This window comes from Falco biarmicus, chromosome 2, assembly GCF_023638135.1.
Source record: "Falco biarmicus isolate bFalBia1 chromosome 2, bFalBia1.pri, whole genome shotgun sequence".
NCBI classification, from domain to species: Eukaryota; Metazoa; Chordata; class Aves; order Falconiformes; family Falconidae; genus Falco; species Falco biarmicus.
The window spans coordinates 94,966,470-94,986,432 of record NC_079289.1 but is presented as its reverse complement, the minus strand read 5'-3'; the positions used below and the strand labels follow the sequence as shown (position 1 = coordinate 94,986,432).

The window sequence follows — 19,963 nt, the reverse complement described above, 5'->3', positions numbered from 1 at the left end:
GGTCCCTTCTACACTCTCATGCAGTTTTCACCTTTTTGTATGCTTTTCTTATGCCCTTGCCACTACTCTTTTTTTCCTGGTTTATTTTGGTTACCTTCTCCAAAGTCCCTTTCACTTGGTAGGCATTTCTTCCACAAAGTATTCAGCTTGGGAGATCTGTCTGCTTATATGAGCTCACAAGTGATTCTTAGGAAGATTTGAGTCCTTGAAGCTATAAGCACCAGAAATGAACCCAAATAACAACAACTACTACTGCTAAACTTCTAAATCTAAAATATTGCTAATGTCAAATTTTTTAACAATTATTTTTAATAATTTTTTTTCTCTCTGTGCATCTCATACTAAAAAAGGGGGAAATAAAAAAAGAAGGAACTTGAGCTTCTGCAAATCTTTATAGTCTGAACTGAATGTTAGGCTTATGTCATGTATTGGTCTCATAGCTGATTGATCTTACAGTCTGTCACCAAGTATTTCGCAATTGCCCTCTTTTGGGGTTTCCTGTGGGTTGGCGTTCACATTTTTCAAGTAGATATGACACTATAGCTAAGTAAAATACACGGTTTGAAAAGAAAACCATGTTTAAAAGTAGCGAAGATTAGAACAAATTGCACCACATGAGAACAAAAGTGCATGGAAGTATGAGTAGTGTGAGAATTTGCTTAAAGGGGAAAAAATAAGATTACTCAGTTGCTGTTATGGAGACAGATGAGTAAATGAGGTACTTTTGTTTTAAATTTAACTACAAATGTTTGAGGAAGTAGGTTGCAGCCGTTGTTTCACATTTAATTATTTCTCAAGTTGCGGTCCAGCTGAAGAGTAATGATAGAATAGTGATTACTGCTGTTGTCTTGAGTGAGTTATGCCATGCTATACTCTCTTCCACACCTGAGCTGAACAAGTGGGGACCTCTTTTATGCTGTTCTCTTCTGCTTTGATTTACAGTCTCCTCCAGCGACAAATCTGCCAGACCTGAAAGCACACAGAAAATGGTAAGTTAAACTTTCATTTTAAATTTGCTCTTAGACCTCTTTGACTGGAAGTGTTGTGGACGACTTTCACAAACATAATCTCCTTTATCTCCTTTTCTACTTTCTATATATTCCAGTACTATTGTGGTTAGAAGCTGCAGTACATAATGACAGGAAAGTGTTTATTTGCACTAATTCTAACTGGCTAGCATTTATTTGTACTACTGTACTACAGAATGAGTACAGTAATGTCTTTTCTAATTGCTATAACTTCTGAGGTGCTTGTTTTCCTCTAGCCTTTCCCCCTTTCACCTTCTATAATACATATGGAACCTCTAAAGAAAAAACTACCTCCAGAAACACCTAGCTGTACTGTTGCTGAATAGTTGAAGAATACCCTTAATTGTTATGGTTTGTGCATGCTAGTTAATATCAGCAGAGCAATGCTTTTTGAACTTCCTATAAAGCCAAGTGTAGATCACAGGGAAAAGGACAGTTCATGAGCATACTTTAGCTGTACTTATAAGCTGGCTTCTCATGGCAAAGACATTGCACAAGTCAGCGTTGCGTGTTTCTTCTAATTAAAACAATCTTTTTTATTTGTTCTGGTACTATAACAGACACAAGGTTTTACACATGCAAATACTTAGACACAGCACCAGAATGTAACAGTTTACAGTTAAAATAGTTAATGCATTAAAAAGGTATCAGGGAACAGAACGATATACAAAGAAATGAAACAGAAAGGCGGTAGGAGCTAGGCTGGCTTTGCAAAAACACTTAGATTCCTAAAAATACTGCAGTACACGGCAGTTCAAAATCTGAGTATTGCAAAGATCTCAAAAGGCATTTTTTGACTTCTTAAAAAACCTACAAACATATTCATGAAGGCTTTTAAGGCCCAGATTCATTGCACCTAATTTTAGGCACCAAAACCTGCAGTATTAGTCTCTGTTCGGTGCGCAGACAGGGAGAGCTCCCTCGATCTTCAGAGCTGAGTGGTGCCTACAGAGGGGTCTCTCTCCTCTCTCCGCTCTCTCTTGAATGTCAGTGCAGCCCAGGTTGATGGCAACGAACTGAGGAAATTGGTTAAGTGCCTAAATTTTGGTGCCTGAGTGCAGTGGCTGAGTATGAGTTCATATAGAAAGTTTGTAACAATCTAGACTGCAATCTCAACTTGCCCAGGTCCTGCTGTAGTGCTTGGACAGAGGGGTATAATTTGCTTTAGCAAACTTTAAAGATTGATTCTAATTAACTTTTCCTCAAGAGCAGGAAATCTGTGGTTTGACCCACAGTTAGCAGCAGAGGTTTTCCTTCCTTCTTTTAAAGGACAGGGTGTCTGCAGGTACTGTATCCATGGCTGGTAAGGGCTGGCACTTTCACAGTCTGCTGTGGAGTGCATCAACGGATAAAGGCCACTGGCATCCATGTGATGGAGCAACATGTCCTGTGTGCAGGGAGCCTCTGCAGCTTCCCTGGCATCTCTGCTGTGCTGCATGGGCACCTGCCTTGATAACAGCCCTGGCCCCTGGGTTACGTGGGTCTGGTAAAGCAAGAGACAGAGGTAGTCAGGGGCTGTGGCATCACGGGCCATTCAGTTAGGATTAGTCTTCGTTAGTCTAACAACATCTTTTACATGTATAATATAGGGAAAGAAGGAAGGGAAACTATTTACAAGAGCATATCCAGATTTTCCTTCAGCAATGTCCCTTTACATTCAAAGAAAGACCTTCAGGTTTCCATGTAATTAATATCAGTGGTAGAGCCCACCCTCCTCCCTCCCACATCCCTGCCCAAATTAGTAGAGAAAAAAAGAGTTCTAAAAAAAAAAAAAAGCTAGGATGGTGGGAGGAAATAAATGCGTTTTATCTTTTCCAAATTAGCTCCCCGCTTACTCTGATTATTCTTATTCATCATTGTCATCCAAGTGCTTGTCTACATCAGGAAATCAGAAAAGTTAATCATCCTCTAAAGCTGATTGGTTAGACCATACCGGAGACACTGGTGAACTGTCTTGCCCAGCAGCCTCTGTCTGGGTGAGTTTCCAGAGTGAATTCCTGTAAACTACATGAAAGTTATTTTGATTCTTAGCAAATGACTTCGCAAGAGTTGAAAACAATGAAATGTGAATTCAGAGGCAAAGCCTAGTTAGTCCAGGTTTGCTTTCCCTGAGTAATTATATGAAAGATAGTCATGGCTACCAGCTGGGACATTTAGCTACATTGCCTTTTTTCTGAGGACCTGCTGAAAAGAAGAAAGCACCATAGCAACCTCGGGGCAATGGGAAAAGAAATGGTAGCAGAGGAAAGGGTGTGGTGTAGTACAGTACCACACTACTGATCCACATCTCATGTGACAGTACACTGAATTCAAGGTCTGCAGTGGACTTTTACATTTTTTCCTTCCATACTGAAGCTTTGTGTTCAAAACCTGACTGAACGAACGCCCAGAGTGACTCCATTTGGCTGTGGGATCTAGATAGCACAAGTGTGGTGCTGTGTGAGACTTGGTTGGGCTTCGCTCACATCTGCTGCCCTGACAGTCACTGGAGACTCCTCCAGGCACACAGACACATTGACAGATTTAGCATAGCTATCTAAGGTAAGACAGAGACACAAAGTTATACAGAGGACGCAGTGGCCTAAGTAAACAGAGTGCACAACAGGAAGCCTCAGTTAGTCTCCAAGTCTCCACCCACCTGACATGGCTTGGGCAATACTCAATAGGGTTTTCACAGACTGTTTGAGCAGGTCTTTATATGTTCTTGTGTCCCAGCTAAAGAGAAAAAACATTTCCATGCCTCTGTCTTGAACACCTTACCTAATCATCTGATTTTCAGCTGCTTAACTGGGTATTCATGTTTACTCAGTATTATCCCATGCATAACTAATCCCAGTTGTTCAGAGCATTCTGTGTGCCATGCATCTCCAAGCCTTCAACAGTGAGTTTTTGGGGAGAAATTATGATGTTGTTTATTGTGGGTTTTATCATCTCTACATCTCTTGACCAGCGGCAGACACAGACAGTTAAGAAGCTGTGCAAGGCAGCAAAATGGCCATGGCCCCTCTGCCTGTGCCAGGCAAGCCAAGGCTGGCAGCCGGCTTGCCTGGCTGGCTGCCTCTGGCCAGAGGGACAGGGTTGCTTTGACGCTGACCACTCCTGAGGAAGTAACTAGTAAGCTGTGAAATAGCAAAAGCTTATTGCTCTTCTCGTAATGCACACAAATCTATAAAGTAGGTAAGACCACAAAGACCTGACAGAGAGAGAGTGTATTTTGGAAAGTTCTTTAAATGCCTGTAGGATTTTGGCTCTGATTATTAGCTGATTATTATGCTTTTATGGGACATGCTCAGTCTTAAATCTGTCTTTGATTTTCATTTTTACACTTCACATTGATACAGTGCCCTCTTGGTCCTCTGTCCTTATCGGACAATAAAAATGGAAGCTGGTATTAAATCTATGAAAATATAGGCATTGACTGGCTTAGGTCAACCATCCATCCATTATGACACTTACTAGACACTCTTTCATATGAAATTCAAATGCCACAGCGAGCTGGAACCTGGGTAGAACCAAGCACGACTACAGAGCTCTGGGGGTGTGATTGAAAGGAGTTGGTGCTCAAGTTATTTTTTCCTCTATTTTACCGGTTAGGAGAAAGGATACAGGCAGGAACAGGTACATCATGCAAATCAACACTTGGCTATACGGCTGGTGCTTCCGTCAAGGTTTTGGCCTTCATGATCATGGGACACTCTTTCATGTTGATAACCTGCTAGGGAGAGGTGAGATCCACCTGACTAGAAAAGGCAAAGGAATCTTTGCCAACAGACTAGCACACTTGGTGAAATGAGCTTTAAACTGGCAAACCTGAGGGACTGCTGTCCATAGTGATGACACCTGTGAAGTTGAATGCAGCAGGGTAAAAAGCAAACCAGGCTCCTTAGCCATTTCAGCGAGGGTAGGGGATGAAGAACCACACAGCAGCAAAGGTGCAAGGGGTGTTTTGTTAGAAACCACAAAAGCACCTGAGAATGGTCACATCAGACTAAGGGCTTTTTCCCGAAGAGCAGGTGTCAGGATCAATAGCTCAGCTGAAGAGCATCTACACCAGTACATGCAGCATGGGAGAGTTTTCGGTTCTTGAGGAAGTAAGGAGGAGGGTCAGCAGAACTGCTTGCTTGGTCTTCCAGAGGGCAGACTTCAGGCTGTTTATGGGCCAGGCTGACAGAGTCCCTTGGAAGACAGCCTCAAGGGCAAAGGAGTCCAGGAAATCTGGACACTCTTCAAGAAGGAAATCAAGGCACAGGAGCAGGCTGTCCCCATGTGCGGAAAGACAAGAGAGCGGAGAAGACCATCCTGGCTGAACAGAGAACTTTGGCTGAATCTCAGGGGGAAAAAGGAGAGTTTATGAGCTTTGGAAGAAGGGGCAGGCAATTCAGGAGAACTACAAGGATGTCATGAAGCTATGCAGGGAGAAAAGAAGAAGGGCCAAAACCCAAGTAGAACTTAATCTTAAGGCTTTGGACGTTGTCTGCCTAGACTTTAGTAAAGCTTTTTATACCATTTCCCACAGCATTCTTCTGGAGAAACTGGCTGTCCACAGCTTAGACAGGTGAACTCTGCCAGGTAAAAAACCTGGCTGGATGGCAAAGCCCAGAGTGGTGCTAGTGGAGTGAATGGAGTTCAATCCAGTTCATGGCTGGTCACAAGTGGTGTTCCCCAGGGCTCAGTGCTGGGGGAAGTTCTCTTTAATATCTTTATCAATTATCTGGATGAGGGGATCGAGTGCACCCTCGGTAAGTTTGCAAGACAACACCAAGTTGGGTGGGAGTGTTGATCTGCTTGAGAGTAGGAAGACTCTACAGAGGGATCTGGACAGGCTGGATAGATGGGCCAAGGCCGGTTACAAGAAGTTGTCATGGTTTGACCCTGGCCAGCAACCAAGCACCACGCAGCTGCTTGCTTACTCCCCCCCACCCAGAGGGATGGGAAGGAGGATCAGAAAGGAATGTAAAACTCGAGGGCTGAGATGAGAACAATTTAATAAGTAAAGCAAAAGCCACACACGCAAGCAAAGCAAAGCAAGGAATTCATTCACCACTTCCCGTGGGCAGGCAGGTGCTCAGCCATGCCCAGGAAAGCCGGGCTCCGTCATGTGTAACGGTTACTCGGGAATACAAATGCCATAACACTGAATGTCCCCCGCTTCCTTCTTCTTCCCCCAGTTTATATACTCAGCATGACGTCATATGGTATGCAATGCCCCCTTAGCTAGCTTGGGTCACCTGTCCTGGCTGTGTCCCCTGCCAGTTCCCTCCCCACCCCCCCACCCCCCACTGGCTGGTGGGGCCCAAGGAAGTGAAAAGTCCTTCACTTAGTATAAACATCACCCAGCAACAACTAACACCAGTGTCCTATCAACATTGTTCTCTCATCAGAGCCAAAACACAGCACTGTACCAGCTACTAAGGAGAAAATTAACTCTACCCCAGCTGAAACCAGGACAGAAGTTCAACACTGTTATATGCCAGGTCCTACACTTCGGTCACAACAACCCCATGCCACGCTACTGGCTTGGGGAAGAGTGGCTGGAAAGGTGCCCAGCAGAAAAGTATCTGGGGTTGTTAATCGAGAGCTGACTCAGCATCAGCCAGCAGTGTGCTCGGGTGGCCAAGGCAGCCGACAACATCCTGCTTGTATCAGAAATCGTGAGGCCAGCAGGACTAGGGAAGTGATCATCCCCCTGTGCTTGGGAATGGTGAGGCCGCACCTTAATTACTGTGTTCAGTTTTGGGCTCCTCACTACAAGAAAGACATTGAGGTGCTGGAGCGTGTCCAAAGAAGAACGAAGCTGGTGAAAGGTCTAAAGAACAAGTCCTATGAGGAGCAGCTGAGGGAACTGGGGTAGTTTTGCCTTCAGAAAAGGAGTCTCATGGAGACCACCTTGCTCTCTACAACTACTTGAAAGGAGGTTATAGTGAAGTGGGGGTTGGTCTCTTCTCCCAAGTAACAAGTGATAAGATGAGAGGAAGCAGCCTTAAGTTGCACCAGGGGTAGTTTAGATTGGATGTTAGGAAGCATTTCTTCACTGAATGGCATGCCAAACAGTGGAACAGGCTGCCCAGGGAAGTGGTTGAGTCACCATCCCTGGAGGCATTTAAAAGGCATGTTAGCTGTGATGTTCAGGGACATGGTTTAGTGGTGCACTTGGTAGAGCTGGTTGGACTCAATGTTCTTAAGGGTCTTTTCCAACCTAAGTGATTCTATGATTACATTCTATGATTCTGAAAATCCTTCTGACAACGTGAAATTCGAATTAGGCACTCACCTGTTAGTATGGTTTTGAAGATTTACACTAGCTTTTCAGTGACTATAGATTTTCTCTATCTTTCAAATGCATTGAAAACTTTGGAATTTATGCTATTATACAATGGCAATCTGCTGGATGTTTAACACTGCTTGTTTCCCCTTAAAAAAAGTAAATTCACAGAGATGGGGCCTTTAATGATATGCCTATGAGATGTTCTCATTGCATCAGGTTAATACCTCCCTATTTCCTTATTTTTAGGTACCTCGTGCAAAGATCTCAAATGCGTCACCATTTGTCTTGCTCTTCTTATTTCCAATGCTGCTGTCAGGAGCTTGGTTTCCCAAAAGTTTACCCTGTGAAGTCAAAGCCTCTGAAGATATGGTGACAGTGGACTGCACTGATCGGCGTCTCATTGAAGTCCCCAGAGGGATCCCTGCAAATGCTACCAACCTCACCCTTAATATTAACCATATCCCCCATATTTATCCAACATCCTTTGCACATCTTGAAAACCTTGTGGAGATTGACTTCAGATGCAACTGTGTGCCTGTCAGAATGGGGCCAAAAGATCATGTGTGCACCAGGGCACCAAAGATTGAGAATGGCAGTTTTGCTGCTCTGACAAGATTGAAGTCATTGTATCTGGATGCAAACCAGCTTTTGGAAATACCCCGTGGTCTTCCTACTTCTTTAAGTCTGCTGAGCCTGGAAGCGAACAGTATCTTTTCTATACGAAAAACCAGTTTGTCAGAGCTAGGAAACATAGAAGCATTATATTTGGGACAGAACTGTTACTATCGTAATCCATGCAATATTTCATTTGAAATTGAAAAAACAGCCTTTCTGGAGCTGAAAAAATTAACAATACTATCCCTGAAGTCTAACAACTTGACTTATATTCCACCCAGTTTGTCATCTACTTTAAAGGAATTGTATATCTACAATAACATGATTCAAGTGATTCAAGAACATGATTTAAGTGCCCTTCACAACCTAGAAATTCTTGATCTGAGTGGTAATTGCCCACGTTGTTATAATGCCCCATATCCTTGTATACCCTGCCCCAAGAGCACAATTGAGATACATTCAAAGGCTTTTTATTCCTTGAAAAATCTAAGAATTTTGCGACTTCACAGTAATTCTCTTCAGAGCATACCCAGCAGCTGGTTTAAAAACATCAGGAATCTCAAAGAGCTCGACCTCTCCCAAAATTTCCTCATGAAGGAGATTGGAGATGCTCAGTTTCTGAAATTTATCCCCAGCCTTGTAGGGCTTGATCTGTCCTTTAATTTTGAACTGAAGATGTATTCCCCATCCTTGAATCTCTCCAAGACATTTTCCTCCCTATCTAACCTGGAAATCCTGAGACTCAGGGGCTATGTCTTTAAAGAACTGAGAGAAGGAAATCTAAATCCATTGCTCCGTCTTAGAAATCTAACAGTGCTGGATCTTGGGACTAACTTTATTAAAGTTGCTGACCTGGGAGTATTCAAGGAATTCCCAGCTCTCAAACTCATAGACCTCTCAGTGAACAAAATTTCTCCTTCTTCAAGTGAAAGCAACTTTTATGGATTTTGCACTAATCCTAGGATTTCAGTAGAGCAATACAACAGGCAAGTATTACAGGAGATGCATTATTTCAGGTATGATGAGTATGGGCGAAGTTGCAGATCCAAAGACAAGGAGGCTGCTTCATACAAATCTTCAGTTAAGGAAGAGTGCCTGAAATATGGAGCAACTCTGGATTTAAGTAGAAACAACATATTTTTCATTAGCCCTGCAGACTTCCGTGGTCTTGATTCCCTCAGATGCCTCAACTTGTCAGGTAATGCAATAAGTCAAACTTTAAATGGAAGTGAATTCTCCTACTTGACTGGCTTGAAATACCTGGATTTTTCTAATAACAGGATTGACTTACTATACTCAACTGCTTTTGAAGAGCTAAAACTTTTAGAAATTCTAGACCTGAGCAATAACAAACATTATTTTCTGGCAGAAGGTGTTAGTCATGTGCTTAGTTTTATGAAAAACTTGGCCCACCTGAAGAAGCTGATGATGAATGAGAATGAGATTTCTACCTCAATTAACACAGGAATGGAAAGTCAATCTCTTCAAATTTTAGAATTCAGTGGAAATCGTTTAGATGTTTTATGGATGGATGGGAATGCTAGATACTTGTCATTCTTCAAGAACCTGACCAGCCTGGAACAACTAGATATTTCCTTCAACTCACTCAGTTTTTTGCCTCATGGTGTTTTTGAAGCTATGCCTCCACAACTCAAGGTCCTTAACTTAACCAATAACCGGCTGAAGAGTTTCAACTGGGGGGACCTCCACTATCTGAAGAAACTAGTAACTCTGGACCTCAGCAATAACCTTCTTACTACTGTTGCCCAAGAACTGTCCAATTGCTCTTCAACGCTCCAAGAACTGATGCTTCGAAACAATCACATTCAACGGCTAACCAAACATTTTCTCAGAGGCGCTTTCAAGTTGAAATACTTGGACCTCAGCTCAAACAAGATCCAAATAATTAAGAAATCTAGCTTCCCTGAAAATGTCATTAACAACCTGAAGATGCTGCTTTTGCATGGCAACCCTTTCAAGTGCAATTGTGATGCTGTGTGGTTTGTTTGGTGGATCAACCAGACTCAAGTGACTATTCCTCTTCTGGCCACAGATGTGACCTGTGCTGGCCCAGGGGCACATAAAGGGAGGAGTGTTGTTTTCTTGGATCTGTATACCTGTGAGCTGGACACCTCGTATTTAATCCTGTATGCTCTCTCAGCTTCAACTGTCCTAGGCTTCATGGTGTTCACCATGATGAGCCATCTCTATTTCTGGGATGTGTGGTACAGTTACCATTACTGCACTGCCAAGTTGAAGGGCTATCGGCGGTTATCTTTGCCAGATGCTTGCTACGATGCTTTTATTGCCTATGACAATGAAGATCCAGCTGTGAATGAGTGGGTGCTGGCAGAACTGGTTGAAAGGCTGGAAGATCAAAAAGCCAGACAGTTCAATTTATGCCTGGAAGAAAGGGACTGGCTCCCAGGACAGCCAGTCTTTGACAACCTTTCCCAGAGCATTCAGCTGAGCAAAAAGACCATATTTGTGCTGACCAACAAGTATATTAAAAGTGGCAGCTTCAAGACAGCATTTTACATGGCCCACCAGCGACTTCTAGATGAAAAAATGGATGTCATTATACTGATATTTCTTGAGAAGATTTTGCAGAAGTCCCGGTATGTCCAGCTGAGGAAGAGGCTGTGCAGAAGTTCTGTCCTGGAGTGGCCAACCAACCCTCGATCTCAGCCCTACTTCTGGCAGTGTCTGAAAAATGCAATAGCTATGAGCAATACGCTGGCTTACAACAAGCTTCTCCAAGAAACTGTTTAGCCGTACCCTTCCCTGTAAATACTGATGCAAAGTGAGAAAAAGATCCTAAATTACATTTGGAGAAAGTGTTGAAGCATGAAGGATAAATGTAATTGTGATGCTGTACCCCAAAACAAAATGCACGATTAGTCCCAAAGCTGGTAGTTCATTTGTTTTACTATGGCAAGATTGAACAGAAACTGTTGCCAGCACAAATGTTTAGCTGACATGCACTTTCCTTGGCATTGATTGCTGCACAACAAGAGAAGGTGCACTACCCACTGGAAGTCCCTGGTTTAGAACAGAATCACTGCTTCCACCTTTCAGTTGACAGGAGGCCTCCAGCATCTCCTGTGGTTGGGTCAGACGGGGGTGAGACACTTGCTCAGCTTACTGTAGTACACAGACTGCCAGAAGGAGGTTGGTCGTGCCTAAAGTTGCTGCTGTTCAAATCACTGTTGGAGCAAATGTGATTGTAATAGAAAATTATAGTTTGGTTTCTGTATTTGGTGGTGTGTTTATGAAAAACAAAAACAGTTGCCGACACATTCATCTCAGAAAATACCCTAAGCAAAGCTCATGCTTTGATTCAAGGAGTTGGGAAAATGTAGGAACTAGTCTCTTTTCATCTCGGGCTTACAGCTGCTGAGCACACTGCTTCTGTCCCAGTGGGCAACAGCCGTAATTTCTGGGGAGACAAAATTCTGGTGGGACTGCTGTCAGGCACTTGGGTGTGGTGTAGGAACTCTCCCACTGCTGCATACATAAGCCTGTAAGTCTGAAGAGACTTTGAAAAACATGTATGGGCTAAAATGGGGAGGTATGCGAGAAACAAATGCGGATGGGTTTGCAGGCTGTGGATCAGGAGTTACAAGGTAAAGGGAGTCCCTGTGCATGGAGCTGCTCCGTGGGAGTGAGGAGGGGAGCAGCAGAGCAGATAGGCTGACGGAGAGGCAGAAGGCAGATGGAGAAAATCCAGTAAAACAAAGAGGAAGCAGGAAGAGACAAAGAAAGGAAGCTAAAAAGAAAAAAAGAGAAAGTGGAAGAGGTGGAAAGAATGGAGAAAAGCACAGGTAGACTAAGGCATGATACAAGTTAAGCATTTAATTTCCAAGCAACCTCTTCTCTCTGCCTTTCACCTTCCTGCTTGGCTGCTGGCTGAGCTGGCTGCTCCCCGAGGACTCAGAGCTCCTCTCCAGTGCTGTGTTGTCAGCTTTAGGAGCTCACTTCCCCATTTCCACCTAGGTTCTGTGTTACAACCCCTTGTGTATCAACTGGAATGGTGTTAGCAGGTCCAGCCAGGGCTGGGGCCTCAGGACATGCCAAAATGACTGACTCCCCTCTGCCCACCCAGGCTTTCTCCTGAGCTAAATACTATCGCTCAAAGCCCAAAACATGTGAGACCACGCTGCACAAGGAAAGCATCCATCCCATTGTTTCTTCAGCCGTGCTGTGGTGCTCCGGAGCAGCCTCAAGCCTCCTTTGCTTCCTTGTTCCCCAGGCAGGTCCCCCTCCCACAGCGGCTTCTGAGGCACCACTAAAAACCTGAGTTGGGAACACGTCTGACTTTAGAGACATCCTGAAAAAGGGAAGAAACAGTGCTCAGAAACATAAACACTTGGGCCTGTTCCCTGCTCCGGTTCATGGCACAGCCTTGTCAACACGTGACAGTACTTCAGCTGAAGCTTTTTGTAATGGCAGCCTAAACCTCTGTGCACGGCATGGGTGGGCTCTCTGCTTGCTGTGATGATCTCTGTTTTGGGAGGAGCTGTGCACTCTCACCCTGCTGGGCACCCCTGTCCCCAGCACAGTCTGGGCAGCTTCTCCCTTCTCTCTCAAAGCCCTTTCTCTTTTCTGGCAATAAGTCTTGGTGACAGCTCTGGCAGATGGGGAACCAACACTCTTAACTGCTTTCAACCTAGTGCAGCGATCATGCCCTCCCTGGTAGAATTCTCATTCTTGAGGGCTATAGGATGGGTAAAAAGTAGAGTCAGGACCCTAAACCTCAGAAAGGCAAACTTTTGGCTGTTTAGGGTGCTAGTCCATGGGATCTCTTGGGGAACTGCCCTCAGAGATCAAGGAGCGAATGATAGCTGGGAAATACTTAAAGACATTTTTCTGAAGGCACAACAGCTGTCAACCCCAACATGCAAGAAGTTGGGAAGGGAAGGCAGGAGGCCAGCTTGCCTAAGCCATGACCTCTTGGCCAAACTGAAACACAAATGCAAAATGCGTAGGCAGGGATATACCTCCTGGGGAGATTATAGGGATATGGCCCAGGAGTGCAGGGAGGGGATCAGGAAAGCCAAGGCACAGCTGGCCTTGAAAACTTCCAGGGATGGGGCATCCACAGCTTCTCTGGGCAACCTGTTCTAGTGCCTCACCACCCTCACAGTAAAGAATTTCTTCCTAATATCTAATCCAAACCTACCCTCTTACAGTTTAAAGCCATTACTATATGCCTATCACTCCATGCCCCTGTAAAATATCCCTCACCAACTTTCTTGTAAGCCCCCTTTAGGTTCTGGAAAACTGCTAGAAAGTCTCCCTGGGGCTTTCGCTCCTTCAGGCTGAACAACCCCAACACTCTCAGCCTGTCTTCATAGGAGAGGTGCTCCAGCCCTCTGATCATCTTTGTGGCCCTCCTCTGGACTTGCTCCAACAGGTCCATGTCCTTCTTATGTTGGGGACCCCACTGCCGAATGCAGTACTCCAGGTGGGGTCTCAAGAGAGCGGAGCAGGGGGAGAGAACCACTCCCTCAGCTTGCTGGGTTTGCTTCTTTTGATGCAGCCCAAGATACGGTTGGCTTTCTGACCAGCAAGTGCATATTGCCAGGTCATGTTGAGCTACTTGTCAAGTAACACCCCAAGTCTTTCTGAGGGCTGCTCGCAATCCATTCCCTGCCCAGCCTTTATTTAAGCTTGGGATTGCCCCAGCCCACATGAAGGACCTTGTGCTTGGCCTTGTTGAACTTCATGAGGTTTGTACAGGCTGACCTCTTAATCCTGTCAAGGTCCCTCTGGATGGCATCCCTTCCCTCCAGCATGTCTACTGTACCACACAGCTTGGTGTAATGAGCAAGCTTGCCGTGGGTGCACTCAATCCCACCACCCATGTCGCCAAGAAAGATGTTAAACAGTGCCAGTCACAACACCGACCCTTGAAGAATGCTACTTCACACACAAAACTCCAAGTGCATGGCGTGGCAAGGGGCTTATGCGTGCTGCAGTGCAAGACCACAGAGAGGCCACTTTTGTGAGCATCCAAGAGAGACAGTGAATGGCCCTACAATTTGCAGTAGGAAATGAGCAACCTGCTGGCATGGTACTGCCCACTGCCAGGGCCAGCACTCTCACCCAGTGCCCAAGTTGCTGGGAGAAGAGCCCAAAGCTGTTTTCATGTCACAAATCACTGCCTGATACCTGCAGCCTTGCCCTGAAAAGATCATGGCCAGAGGAATAAGGAGGGATCAAGGAAGATTGAAACACCAAGTTTTCTGGTTTTAGCCACAGAAGACAATTCCTGTCCCCTTCCTCACCCCATTTCTATGTCCTGTAACATCCCTAGGTAGTTGCCGTGCTTCAAGGAGGAGGTACTATCCCAGTTAGCTGAGGCAGGACTACATCCTTCTCTCTCAGTGCTTCAGGGTGTGCTAGAAGGTGGCCACATACTGTCCTGGACCACGTGTGTTTTGGAGACTGTACTCATGGAATAACTGGGTTTGGGACTTTTTTTTTAAGTTAGTTTCATACATAGTAGCTAAGAGCATTTAATTGGTAGGTACAAGCTCACTCTAAGTCTTAATCAGGAAAAACAATCTGAATTTAGGTTAGTTAGGGTTATAGCCAGGAAATGCCTTAAATGGGCATGCCCTCCATTCCTCCTGGAATCTTTTTTATAATGGCGCACCACAAAAAAATGTAGGAGTTAGCTGACAGATTCAGACTAACAATTTATTGCTTTAGCTGCATGAGAATTTTAACTTCAGAGCTTGCTTGTCTGCTTGGTGTAGCAGTGTCTGAATTTACAGAACATCAAGGGTCCTGAGGTTTCTGTACCTCAAGGTTTCATGATAGTATAGCTCGTGATCTGGTGTGAGGTTCAAAAATAAGTAAGGGCATTCAGCTGGCCTAGATGTAGGCTGCTGCATTAACAGGTCTATGCACCATTCTCCTTTCAGAGGTGAGATGATAGAGACATTTTCTGAATATCACTTATCTCATCCTAATGCAGAGGTTTAAGATGAGTCAAAGGAATTGCAACCCAAAAGTAGGATTTCTCTCCATTAGCTATAAAGAGTTCCCACTGTAACCAGCTCAGATGTAGGTGTTCACACTGTGGATACCTTCAGTTAGGCAAAGTGAGTGCTGCTGCAGGCTTACCTGTGCGGTTAGTGGCAAGTTGGTCTTGAATAACCATGTCATGCAGACAACATGTCCAAAGTACTAAAACACCAACTGTGATGACCGAAGCTGTCAGTTGGTATTTCCTTACAGAAATTGTACCAGACAATGGCTAGACTTGCTATTTAGTCTATGTGGCTTGGAAAGACCACACATGGAGTAGAAGAATGAGAAAGAAGAGAAAGGAAGAGGAATATTGGCAAATTTATTGATTCTTACAGTTCTTGTGGAATTGGCAGGAAAATGCACTGTTTATATTACTGTCATTATTGTGGCACAAGAAGAATGATCAATGAAAACTGGCAAGAAACATCCTTACTTATAGCATAGGTTTATATGAATATATAAATCCTCTTTTGTCTCTTCTGTCTCCCTATTTTTAAGATCTGACACATAAGGAACGTGCAGGTTTCTCCCTGTGAGAATAATTTATGTTAGAAGGGACCGCTGAAGGTTAAAGCGGGTCTAATTTCAACACAGCATTAAATTGCTTAGGTTCCTGTTCTGCAATAAAAAAAATACATAGCAAACATGGCATCCTGTAAAGGAACTTCATAACAGCATCTTTTAAAAAACTCTGAAGATCAGGAGCCCTTGAGCTGTAGTAGATCCAATTTGGGGGCAATAAGCCCACCAAAACAGTGAACATTTGTCTTCTGAATAACCCTTGCCTTTTCATTTTCTCAATCTTGTTCTGAAAGTGTCTGCCTGTAGAAATAAGCTCTGTGATAGGCTGTTCATCTGAAAAAAAAAAAAAAAAAACAGCCACAGGCAAAATGTCTCCATTCACTCTGAACAAGATATTCAGGTCATTTAGGTTATAATTATTCTCAGTTGCCTCTGGAGGAGCTCAATTTCATTGAGTTTATATGGAAGTTAGCCTCCTAATTTGAGAAGATAAATGGTGTGTCTAAATGCAAAAGACATAGACGTTAATCCACCATTATCTCCAGGAGTATAGAGTGGGAAAAATAAAGCACAGAGAAGTCAAATCTTTTCTACTATGTCCTTCTGCTGCTGGTGAAACTGAAAAGGGAATCTGGATATGCAAATTATAGAAGCAACCTGCATGCATCCCTTTGTTAATAAGCACTTAGAGATTTATACACAGGTTGATTTAATTAAAAAAAAAATAACCAAACTGAGAATCAAGTGTACCTGGTGAGAAATTCTTAATTTGGGTGCACAAAGTATGAGACAATAGGAAGGCCTACCAAGTTCAGTAGAACTGCCATCTATCTTTGTTTTGGTGTGAGAGTATGTTTGTCAGGATATACAGACCTGAGCCAAAGAAGTGGTATCAGGATATCCACTGATCTAAATCCATGGCCTTACCTCTGACCTGTGATTTACTTCCTTTATTGTTACTGAGACATACTGCTAATGGCAAATCCTGAGCAAAAGCAGACCTTTTTTCTTTCTTTTTTTTTTTTTTTTTAAAGAGAAACACCTACAAGATCAAAATCTTTGCCAATGCAAATTCAGAAGCTTTTGAGGAAATACAGTTTCAGTCTTTTTCTAGCAACGGCATTGTCGAAGGACTGACAATCAATTTATGTAATTATGGAAAAGCTTGTAAAATTGAAGGTTTCCACTTCTGGTTTGTAAGTCTCTTTTTCTGAATATTTTCCTTCATTTTATAAGCCAAGTTCTATCCTCACTGTCTTAGCTGTTGGTATACAGACTATGTCATACTCTGCATAGTATTATCTCTAACTCTAGTGTAATACGTTTTATCAATATTTTATTAAGATTCCACAAGAGTGAAAAGTTCTGAAAGTATTAGTTGCTTAAAAACACAGATGTCCATAGTCTTGTATTTTCCTATAGATGTAGTACTTCTCAGTTGAATAGAGAAACTGTCAGCAAGACCTTCTTCATGAATATCTTCTTTTCCCACCCTAATTTTATGCTTTTGCTTTTCTAAGTGAAAAACTCAATTGAAATCTGATTTTTAACTGACATGTTAGTAGCAAATTGCTCTCCGTGTAGAAGAGCAAAGGAAAAATTCCTGAAATGTAAGCCAAGACAGTTTTTACATTATATTTTTTGCAGATGTTTCCTCTCCACTTTTTATCCAGAATATTTGGGATCCACAACTCCAAATGGAAGAATTATATTCATACAAGATTATGTTCCTGAACCTCACAGCTGAATGCTACATTCTGTAAATAAAAACTCTTAACCTAGTTACCTAATTACCTTGGACTATGACTTTTTAGTATTAACCTAGGAGAAACTGAACCACCAAGCTGTGAAAAACAAAGACTTCCAAAAAAGAATTACATCAACCCTTGTGCCTTTGGAAAAACATATCCCAAAGCCCTTCCATAATTCTCTGTGGTTTCTCACCTCAGATGTTCCACAGCATCACTGTGACAGAAGCTATTATGTCCTGAACCCCTCCTCATGCAGCAGTGGCACCAGCTCATCAACATCCCAGCACTGGGCTGTTCATCTTTGAAAGCCAACCAGCAATTGGGCTCCTGCAAGAAGAGAATGGAGTAATGATGTATAGCCTGTACTTGACTCCAGGCAACTTAGACATCAGTGCTGTTAAGGAGGAAGTAGCAACTGGTGGCTTTACCTTCCAGCCTTGTGATATCGCTGGAGCCATGCGTCCTGTTGCTTCACCCTGGATATCTTCTCTAATTCTACACGAGGACCATTCTAGCATAAGAAAAGATGAAGCCCCTCATGCAGATGACTTCATCTACTGTCCATGCTGTCTCTTCATCCTCTTCAGGCCAGGCCAGCCCACCCTACTTATTACCTCTGCTGCATCCAGAGTTTCCCTTCATCTGGGGCTCTGCTTCCAGCCAGCCTTGCCTCATCTGGGCCTCCTTCTCTCTGCTTCTCCTGGGGCATCTCCTTGTTTCTCCTACATGAGGAGCTCACTCACTCACTCACTCACTCACTCACTCACTCACTCACTCACTCACTCACTCACTCACTCACTCACTCACTCACTTCCCTCTGCTTCTTCTGGGTCTCTCTTCATCCACTACTCCTCTTCCACACCCCTTAGAGCTATTTAACTACTTAGCAGGAACCAGCCACAGCTGCACATTACCCACATCAGCCAACCCACCGCCCCTGAAGCCAGCCCACAGCTGTATATTATCAATGTTAATTAACCCACCTTCATTCCTTTATAATTCCTCTACAATTCCTCTACATATGACCATCTTGGTTTTTGGTTTGATGTGCATCTCACTTGGGTCTGGAAAGGGAGAGGGAAGGGTGAGGGTTGTGGGTGGGCATGTCAATTAAACTCAGTGGTAGCTGGGAGAAGGGCATGCTGCATTTTGAAGGATAACTCCTAAGTTTTGGAAACATTGTGAAATACATCCCAGAGTAAGTAATGCACATACTTATACTCCACCCTACACATTCTATTTTTTCACTTGTTCTAATTAACAAAAATAACAAGCGCAGGCAATGCTTCCTAAACACATTCTTAAGACCAGGAACAATGTCTGTAAGATACTTCTCAGTTACAGTTGCTATACATGCGTAAGGAGTACATGAAAGACAGCAGATTCCCTCTTAGTACTTGCTCCTTCCCAGACACTCTACTTCAGCTTCCCGTGGCTGGCTGTGAATGAAACCCTGCTTTTAGGTCAGATCTAGACACAGAAAGTGCCTAGCAGAAAAGCTAATTTTCTGGACTACAAACATTTCTGGGTTTGAATTTCCCTGAGACTGATGTAGCAGTCTAGCATGTACTAGACTATTGCAGTAGTAGTAGGTGTGCCTATGTATGGGCTCTGAAGGGTGATGTGCACCCTCTCTGGCTCTAACCCTGGTCCCAGAGCACCTGCCAGCAGGGGTGCAGCTCTACAGGTGACAGAGAAAGAGGTGTAACCACCTCTGCAAAGAGGAGCTGTGGTGGAGCTCAGCTTTGCAGCAGCTAAGACCTTCTGAGACTCTTCCCTTTGATCAGACACTAATCCCAGAGCAGTTTTATATATACAAATACGTGTGTGTGTGTTTGTGTACATCTATATGTATATCCAAAAAACCTTCTGCTTTAAAAAAAACCAAAACACACACACCACCAAAAAAAAAAAAAAAAAGTAATTTTTAATGTCATGGACTACTACAACAAGGTTTCTTCAAACAACCCGAGTTTCATTTCATTTTGCCAACAGCATACCACAATCAGTCAATAAATCTCACAGAAAGAAAGAATGTAGTTTATGTATTAAAAGAAAAAGCCCACAGAAAGCAGAACTTGTAACGCAAGCTAAGTATATAAATAGCTTTAAAGAAAGAGGAATCTAAGAGCAGAAGAGTATTTTTTATAGTATTCTGTTCTCAGGGACAAAAATAATTAACCAACAGTCCGAGTCTGGCACTGTTTTCAAGTATTTTCTTATATTAGTAATTTTATGCAATGAGTGACTTACTAATGTATATTGAGAAATTAGTTGTTTCTCTTCGATAAGTCAGTTTATCTTTTCAAAAAGAAAAAGAAAAGCTCTCCTTTTCTAGTGCCTCACGGCAAGGCCCTTCGAACTAGTGTGAGTGATGCCATGAGCAGAGGAGCAGCAAGTGAAAAGGGCAGGTGCTTCACTTGCCCCCTCAGTGGGCAGCTGCCCTGCACACCCTAATTAAGAGGGAGCAGCTCAGGGTGCCCAAACCCAAATTCTGCCCCGGGCAGCTCCCCACCTTCAGGAGGAGCCAGGCTGTCCCCAGGGAGTCGCAGGGGAGCTACCTTCCTCCTGCAGGAACCTGCACTGGAGGGTTAAAAAGGGGTAGTGCGACTGCCCCCACCTCTCAAACTCCCCAGTCTAGACTGTCCTTTCATGAGACAACCTGCTGCAGACTCCCAAGTCTCTCTAATGTTGTTTCATTGGGACAAATAAAGCTCACAGTTTCGGCCACCAGGCTCAAC

General features: G+C 43.6%; 1 protein-coding gene across 2 annotated transcripts; it reads left to right on the top strand.

The window, feature by feature from the left end:
• The first annotated feature begins 327 nt into the window (after positions 1-327).
• TLR7 (toll like receptor 7) lies at positions 328-11,164 on the top strand. 2 transcript variants are annotated; one of them, XM_056327428.1, is made up of 3 exons: positions 328-718; positions 943-989; positions 7,540-11,164. In XM_056327428.1, exons 2-3 carry the CDS (start codon positions 987-989, stop codon positions 10,678-10,680), a joined length of 3,144 nt encoding a protein of 1,047 aa, XP_056183403.1. In that variant the 5' UTR covers positions 328-718; positions 943-986; the 3' UTR covers positions 10,681-11,164. The 2 variants fall into 2 exon arrangements, with proteins under 2 accessions (XP_056183403.1, XP_056183404.1); XM_056327429.1 differs by lacking the exon at positions 328-718 and adding an exon at positions 744-852.
• Positions 11,165-19,963: the final 8,799 nt, after the last annotated feature.